The 8,362-nt window shown below is 49.8% G+C and overlaps 1 protein-coding gene across 1 annotated transcript in view; it reads left to right on the forward strand.

Moving 5' to 3' along the window:
* CHAF1A (chromatin assembly factor 1 subunit A) overlaps nucleotides 1-6,695 on the forward strand; it is a 177,695-nt gene extending 171,000 nt beyond the window's left edge. The window contains exons 14-15 of the mRNA XM_030219408.1: nucleotides 6,064-6,154; nucleotides 6,273-6,695. Of these exons, the coding sequence (XP_030075268.1) occupies nucleotides 6,064-6,154; nucleotides 6,273-6,280 (99 nt within the window). The 3' untranslated portion in view covers nucleotides 6,281-6,695. The remainder of the gene's footprint in view (nucleotides 1-6,063; nucleotides 6,155-6,272) is intronic.
* Nucleotides 6,696-8,362: the final 1,667 nt, after the last annotated feature.

An 8,362-nucleotide genomic window follows, 5' to 3' on the forward strand; every position in this document is an offset into this window, starting at 1 on the left:
GGAGCGGATGACCCCTCTGCAGCGCGGCTCTTTAGCTCAGAGGATTTGCCCAACCTGTTAGTGCAGGCCATGGGCATTTTGAAGATTTCCTCTCCGGAGGACGTCTCTCCCTCAGCCCCTGTTGGCTCTGCCATTATGCTGGGGACGAAGCGCCCGCCTAGAACCTTCCACGTGTATGATGCCATGCACACCTTAATTTTGGCTCAATGGGATGTCCCAGAAGCGAGCCTTAAAGTGGCTAGGGCTATGTCCCGCCTCTATCCTTTGCCTGAAAGTGAACGTGAGGCCTATCTGTGGCCTACCGTGGATTCTTTAATCACTGCGGTGACTAAGAAAACGGCGTTGCCGGTGGAAGGTGGCACGGCCCTAAAGGACGCCCAAGACAGAAGATTGGAGGCGGCCTTAAGGTCGTCCTTTGAGGCGGCTGCTTTAAGTTTGCAGGCCTCAGTTTGCGGCTCCTATGTGGCCAGGGCGTGCCTGACTATGGTGCAGCGGGCTTCCCCCTCGGATCATTCCTTGAGGGCTGATTGGCCGGCCCTGGAATCGGGCTTAGCCTATTTGGCAGACTTGCTGTATGATGTCTTGAGGGCCTCAGCTAAAGGCATGGCTCAGACAGTCTCTGCGCGGCGGTGGCTTTGGCTGAAGCATTGGTCTGCTGACCACGCCTCTAAATCCCGCCTGGCTAGATTGCCTTTTAAAGGCAAGCTGCTCTTTGGGGTCGAGCTGGACAAAATCGTGACCGATCTCGGCACGTCTAAGGGCAAGAAGTTACCAGAGGTCAGGGCTCGGGCTAGTCCTCGCCCCGGTACCTCCAGAGGACGGTTTCAGGAAGCCCGTCGGTACCGCCCGGGCAGGTCGGGCTCCTCTGCCCCCTCTTCCTTCAAGAGGAACTTCTCCCCCAAGCAGCATTCCTTTCGCAGAGACCGCCGTCCCGGAGGTGCTCCCTCCGGTCCTCCCCCAGGGTCTCGTACCCAGTGACGGGGCCTTGGTCCACGCCCCAGTGCAGATTGGAGGACGGCTGTCCTCGTTTCTGGGCGAGTGGACCACAATAACTTCAGACGCTTGGGTGCTGGAAGTCATCAGAGACGGCTACAAGCTAGAGTTCTGCCGACCCTTAAGAGACGGGTTTGTACTCTCTCCCTGCAAGTCTCCGGTCAAAGCTGTGGCAGTGCAGCAGACCTTGGACAACCTGATCCGCCTGGGTGCGGTCGTTCCGGTGCCAGAAAATCAGATTGGCAAGGGACGTTACTCCATTTACTTTGTGGTACCAAAGAAAGGAGGTTCTGTCCGGCCTATCCTCGACCTCAAAGGGGTCAATCGGGCCTTGAAAGTGCGGCACTTTCGCATGGAGACTCTCCGCTCTGTTATAGCGGCAGTGAAGGCAGGAGAGTTCTTGGCTTCCTTGGACATCAAGGAAGCGTACCTGCATATTCCCATCTGGCCTCCTCATCAACGCTTTCTGCGTTTTGCAGTCCTGGGACGACACTTCCAGTTCAGAGCCCTCCCTTTCGGGTTGGCTACTGCTCCGTGGACCTTTTCCAAAGTAATGGTGGTCATCGCGGCCTTCCTGCGAAAGGAAGGAGTACAAGTCCATCCTTATCTGGACGACTGGTTGATCCGAGCCCTCTCTTATGCAGAGTGCGGCAAAGCTGTGGACCGGGTAGTTGCTCTTTTGAGCTCCCTGGGATGGATCATCAACTGGGAGAAGAGCCAGCTGCGCCCGACTCAGTCCCTGGAGTATCTGGGAGTTCGTTTCGACACCCAAGTGGGCAGAGTGTTCCTGCCAGACAATCGGATTGTCAAACTTCAGGCTCAGGTGGACCAGTTCCTAGTAGCCTCTCCTCTTCGGGCTTGGGACTATGTGCAGCTGTTGGGCTCTATGACGGCCACGATGGAAGTAGTGCCCTGGGCCAGGGCTCATATGAGACCACTACAACACTCTCTGCTGCAGCGCTGGATTCCGATGTCGGAGGATTATGCTGTGCGCCTTCCCTTGGACCCAGCAGTGCGCAAGGCGCTGAGCTGGTGGATGCAGACAGACAAGTTGTCTGCGGGAATGCCTCTGGTGACCCCGGAGTGGATTGTCGTCACGACGGACGCCTCTTTGTTGGGCTGGGGAGCCCACTGCTTGGGAAGGACAGCGCAGGGGCTCTGGTCTCCTGCAGAGGCAAAGTGGTCTATCAACCTCCTGGAACTCAGAGCCATTCGGTTGGCGCTTTTGGAGTTCATCCCGGTACTGGCGTTGAAGCCAGTACGGGTCCTGTCGGACAATACCACGGCTGTGGCCTATGTCAACCGCCAGGGAGGTACCAAGAGCGCCCCTCTAGCCAAGGAGGCTATGAATCTATGCCAGTGGGCGGAAGCGAACCTGGAACAGCTGTCAGCGGCTCACATTGCTGGAGTCATGAATGTCAAGGCGGACTTTCTCAGTCGCCATACCTTGGAGCCCGGAGAGTGGCAGCTATCTGCTCAGGCGTTCTTGGACATCACGAAGCGCTGGGGCCAGCCGAGCCTAGATCTGATGGCGTCATCGGCCAATTGCCAAGTGCCGCGCTTTTTCAGCAGAGGACGGGACCCTCGATCCCTGGGAGTAGATGCTCTTCTCCAACAGTGGCCGACACAAGAGCTTCTCTATGTGTTCCCGCCCTGGCCCATGTTGGGCAGGGTGCTAGACCGGGTGGCAAAGCATCCAGGCCGGATAATCCTGGTGGGTCCGGATTGGCCCAGACGTCCCTGGTATGCGGACTTGATCAGGCTCTCAGTCGACGATCCTCTGCGGCTGCCAGTGGAGCAGGGCCTGTTACATCAGGGTCCCGTGGTGATGGAGGATCCCTCCCCCTTTGGTCTTACGGCCTGGCTATTGAGCGGCAGCGTCTGAGAAAGAAGGGCTTCTCAGACAAGGTTATCGCCACTATGCTGAGAGCGAGGAAGCGCTCTACTTCTACTGCTTACGCCAGGGTTTGGCGTATATTTGCAGCGTGGTGTGAAGCAGGCTCACTTTCTCCCTTCACTGCTCCAATTTCTTCAGTGTTGGCGTTCCTGCAAGAAGGTCTGGAGAAAGGCCTGACGCTCAGTTCCCTTAAAGTCCAGGTAGCGGCTCTGGCTTGCTTCAGGGGCCGCCTGAAGGGTGCTTCCCTGGCTTCGCAGTCAGATGGGGTGCGCTTTCTCAAGGGAGTTAATCACCTGCGCCCTCCTCTGCACTCAGTGGTGCCTGCGTGGAATCTCAACCTGGTGCTAAGAGCCTTGCAGAAGCCGCCTTTTGAACCCTTGTCAAGGGCATCTCTGAAAGACCTGACGTTGAAAGCAGTCTTTTTGGTGGCTATCACTTCAGCCAGAAGAGTTTCCGAGCTCCGGGCACTCTCATGTCGAGAGCCTTTTCTGCAGTTCACTGAGGCAGGAGTGACTATTCGCACAGTGCCTTCCTTCCTGCCCAAGATTGTTTCTCGCTTCCATGTGAATCAGCAGCTCTGTCTCCCTTCCTTTCGGAGGGAGGACTACCCAGAGGAATACTCTGCTCTCAAATATCTGCATGTGAGACGTGTCATCATCAGATACTTGGAAGTGACCAATGATTTCCGGAAATCGGATCATCTGTTTGTCCTGTTTGCAGGTCCTCGTAAGGGTCTGCAGGTTGCTAAGCCTACAGTGACAAGATGGGTCAAGGAAGCCATTGCAGCGGCTTATGTGGCCGCGGGGAAGGTGCCGCCTATCCAGCTGAAGGCTCACTCCACTAGAGCTCAGGCGGCCTCGATGGCAGAGGCCGGGTCCGTCTCCTTGGAAGAGATTTGCAAGGCGGCAACTTGGGCTTCGGCCCATACCTTCTCCAGGCATTACCGCTTGACTGTGGCTGCTCGGGCGGAGGACCGGTTTGGAGCTTCAGTGTTGAGGTCAGGGATTTCTATGTCCCGCTCTGGGTGAGTACTGCTTCGGTACATCCCACCAGTCTATGGATTGATCAGCATGATGATACGGAAGGTAAAATTATGTATCATACCTGATAATTTTCTTTCCATTAATCATAGCTGATCAATCCATAGCCCCTCCCAGATATCTGTACTGTTTATATTCTGGTTGCATTTTAGGTTCAGGTTTAGTCTTCAGTTACTTCAGGAGGACTTCGTGTTCAAGTTTTTTCACTTGGATTCTTCAAGAGTTGAGACGAGTTTGTGTTACAGTGAGCTGCTGCATTCCTCTCCCCTCCGTTTTACGGGGCTGGATTGAGACTTAAATTCTGCTGGCACTCCTTCCCGCTTCGTGCGGCTGTAGGGCAGCTTTGTACCCCTCCCGCTTCGGCGGTGTTAGGGTCAGTCAGCTCCTCCCGCGGTTGCGGTTGCAGGATAAGCCAGATCCCCCCCGCATCGGCGGGTGTGGTGTCCCTCCCCCGCTCCGCGGGGATGAGCTGGACGGATTCCCCTCCCCCACTTGTGTGGGGATGAGCTGGGTTAATTCCCCTCCCCCGTTTCGGCGGTGGTGAGCTGGGCAGAGTGTCCCTTTGTGGGTGTAATTCTCTAAGTGCTGAGTCCTGCGGATGGAGCTTTGATATCGACATACTGAGGAGTTTCCGGCAGCACATGACCACATATAGGGAGGCAAAAGTTTGCTCTCTATCTCCACCTGCTGGTAGATGGACACAACCCACCAGTCTATGGATTGATCAGCTATGATTAATGGAAAGAAAATTATCAGGTATGATACATAATTTTACCTTAACATTAAGTCTCAAGGGGAGGGCTAGTATTGATTGGTTGAAGTTTATGTAAAAGCAAGGGAACAATTGTGTGTGTTCGTGGAGGCTTTATTGTTGTAACCTATATGGGATTATATTTTTGTGATTGCTGCCTATGATGTTTAAAGTACAAAAAAAAAAGTTGTGTTCTCCATCTGCTGGTAGTACATAACCTAAGCGTCAGGACCAATCTGGAGGGATGCTAAAGAACCAGCCACTTCTAATTTAAAGCAATGTTTTCCAAGTTGGTCCTGGAGTACCCCCTCTGGTCATCAGGTTTTCAGGATATTCACAATGAATATGCATTAAAGAGATTTGCATATGCTGCCCCCATTGCATGCAAATCTTTCATGCATGTTCATTTCATGCAAGGGGGTACTCCAGGACCAACATGGGAAACACTGATTTAAAGCAATTCAGCTGTAATCTTGGCTCTTTAAATATCAGGGTGACTGGAGAAGGAGCGGAAGAAGCCTGGGAATGCCCCAGGTGTACCATCCCTGACTGGGACACACTTGACCTTGTGCCTGATAACTTTTTTAATCCCTTCAGAAAAAAATAAACTTTATCCTACCAGACCACTTCAAGCTGCCCAGGGATTAGACCTACCAGCTGCTGGAGACTGAGAAAGGTCAAAGGGTCATACTTTTGATAAACCACTTTGGTTGCACCCATAGAAAACTGGTATAACATATATCGGTGGTTCCCAAATCTGGTCCTGGAGGCACCCCTGCCAGTCAGGTTCTCAGGATATCCACAATAAATATTCATGAGAGATTTGCATGCACTGCTCCACTGCAATGAAATCTCCCGTGAATATTTATTGTGGATATCCTGAAAATCTGACTGGCTGGGGTGCCTCCAGGACCAGGTTTGGGAACCACTGATTATATGCAAGTACTTTCCCTGTCCCTGGTGGGCTCACAATCTAAGTTTTGTACCTGGGGCAGTGTTGAGTTGTCTGAGCTCAGCTGCACAAGGTTCTTGCATCACAGTTCCCAGTCTCCACCTGCTGGCAGGAAGGCACAACCCAGGCATCTTGCCTGGTCTGGTGGGACAGTAAGGAAGACAATGATCTGCTCTGGGTGTCATACAGTAAGAGAAGCACTGCATTCATTTCCCAGGACTGTACTGTTTCAGCTGTACCCTTGACTGCACTTCACCATGTATAGGCAAGGTGAACAAAGCATCCTAGGGATGTGAAGGGGGAGCACTGCCTATCCAACAGGCTTCCTTTTTCCTTCTTATTTGTTTAAAGGAGGGGTTTTGCTCTCAGTGGGCTTTTTCTACAGCACCTTTATTTAGGTTCTATAGTCTAAACCATCTTCTTGTTTCAGGCTGAGGCTGTGGAAGCTGATGGATTCCAGGCAGATACAGAGGAAGATGAGGAGGAAGATCCAGACTGTATGGTTGTAAATGTGCAGCCAGGTAAAAAGCTTCTTTATGCGTATATTCCTCTTACTACATTTGGTCCTGCCTCTGGCTCTAAAGCTGTGTGATACCACTGTAGAAAAGAATTTGACACTCATAGTAGTTTCTCCTCCAGTTTCATAGGTTACATCTACACAAACTACTTCCAAACCTAGAAAGGAGATGGAGACTGAGCCCAGCAATGATGCACCTGTAACCTCTCTGACTGCTGGAAACAAGAATACCCACTAGCCTCTTCCCACTACAACCTCCCCCCACCAAAAAAAAGAAATAATAATAAATAAATCCTTGTATGTATGTAGAATTTTTTTAGAATGTTTTTAAGCTCCCCTTTGTAATGCTTTGTACCAGATACTTGAACATATTTAGAGTTCCTATGTAAAGAGATGGCACTTTGTTCTGCAAAGCAGATCTTCTGGAGGTTGTCAAAAGGAGAAGTTTTTATATGATTCATTATAAAGATTAGTTCCTCCCTTTGTAATGAAACTGTAAAAATTGCATATTAATCTGTCTTTAATAAAGCATTATTTGAAATTCACATTAGCCATCTGCAGTGGGAAAGTGTGTGTGTGTGTATGGAAAGATGGATTATATTCAGCGCTGGTATAGTTGTACAACAACCATCAATGGTGGTGATAGCAAGGAAGACCTTTTTGGTAAACAAATTATTAAAAACAAAATGCCACACATGGCCGTGGTTTCGCCCAACAGGGTTTGCTTCAGGGGCTCAATATAGCTATTAAGATAAATAAAATCAAAATTTGAGAAACAAAAAACAAAGATAACCACAATAAAACCATTGCATGTGTCAGAAATATATAATAAAAATAAAAGATAATAAAAGGAGTACTTAAGTAAACCAATAAACAACATCTCAAAGCACTGTGCATGTAAAAAAACAAGAATTGGGGAGGGGGAGCCAGAATTTAGAACATACCCTTATGGTGTAAATCATTTACCTCACCATAGGCATTACTGCAAGGACAAAACAGTAAGAAAAAAAAATATGCGAGTATCAAACTCAGCCATAGAATGTATAAAACAACTGAAGGAGCATACAGAAAAATAAAACCATGCAGACAGGTAAAATAAAACAGAATAATCCTTACCAGGACTTCCTGGGGGGGGTGGGGGGGTCACTGCTGGCAGCATTTGTTGAATCTCTGGTTCAGTGTTTAAGACCAAAGCTCAGACCAGGGCTGGTCTTAGGGGCGGCCGCACAGGGCCTCACACTCCCAGGAGGTCAGCACGGCTGACCCCGACATGGCATGTTGGCATCAGCATAGTGATCTTTCTCTTGTCTTGCCAAACACCCCTCGGAATGTCAACTTAACCTGCCTCGCCTGTTCCCTCGGTCAATAGGAAAAAAACAGTCCTTCCCTGTCTGGTGCCTAAAATGGTGGTCCTGATTGGCTGGATGCCGGGAATAACTCTGAGTTAATCCTGGTGTCCGGCCAATCAGGAGCACCCTTTTAGGCGCCAGACAGGAGTCCCTGACCAATCACAGCTGCGCTTCTGTAGCAGCTCAGCCACGTGAAGAAACTGTGGCTGAGTACAGAGAAGTGCATCTGTGCTTCTGAATGCGACTATGAGCAATCTAGTCTTCCAGCTGCTTTCGGGAGTCTCGGGGTCAGGCCCGCTAGTGTTGGGGATAGAAGCAGGGAGATAGCTTTATTCTGATTTTCTAACAAGGATCCCAGGTGTTTCAGGAAATGAAGCATCAAAGGTACAGACACTGTAATGAAAAGGTTTTTGTGATCTTGGACACCCTCTATGGTTTTTTTGTTTTCCTCCTCAGAAATGTCATGCAGCTTCCTCTCTCTTTCTTTTTCTCCATGCCAAACCAGTTTGTGAAGCTTCTTAACTGTGAGGGGTCTGACTAGAACTTCCTTGAAAGGAACTTTTGCTAAACTCTAAAATACGTATTTGCCTTTTCTTTTTGCTCATGTAGTGCCTTTGGTCTTACTTGGGTGTCTCCTTTCAGGAACAATATGTTTCTGAATAAAAGATTTCCTCTTAAGATTGTTTTCTTTTAGGATTGCTGAAGGATTCATTTATTGCTGGTCACATATAATAAATAAAATTAGAGTTCAGTGAAATAAAGCTTCCACATTTCACTTCCTTCTGTTACTTGCAATATTTGCTTATTTCCTGAATTAATCACTCTTCCTAATATGGATACCGAGTGGAGTGTGCTCTGTAGTA

The sequence above is a fragment of the Microcaecilia unicolor genome, chromosome 11 (assembly GCF_901765095.1).
Source record: "Microcaecilia unicolor chromosome 11, aMicUni1.1, whole genome shotgun sequence".
Lineage (NCBI taxonomy): Eukaryota > Metazoa > Chordata > Amphibia > Gymnophiona > Siphonopidae > Microcaecilia > Microcaecilia unicolor.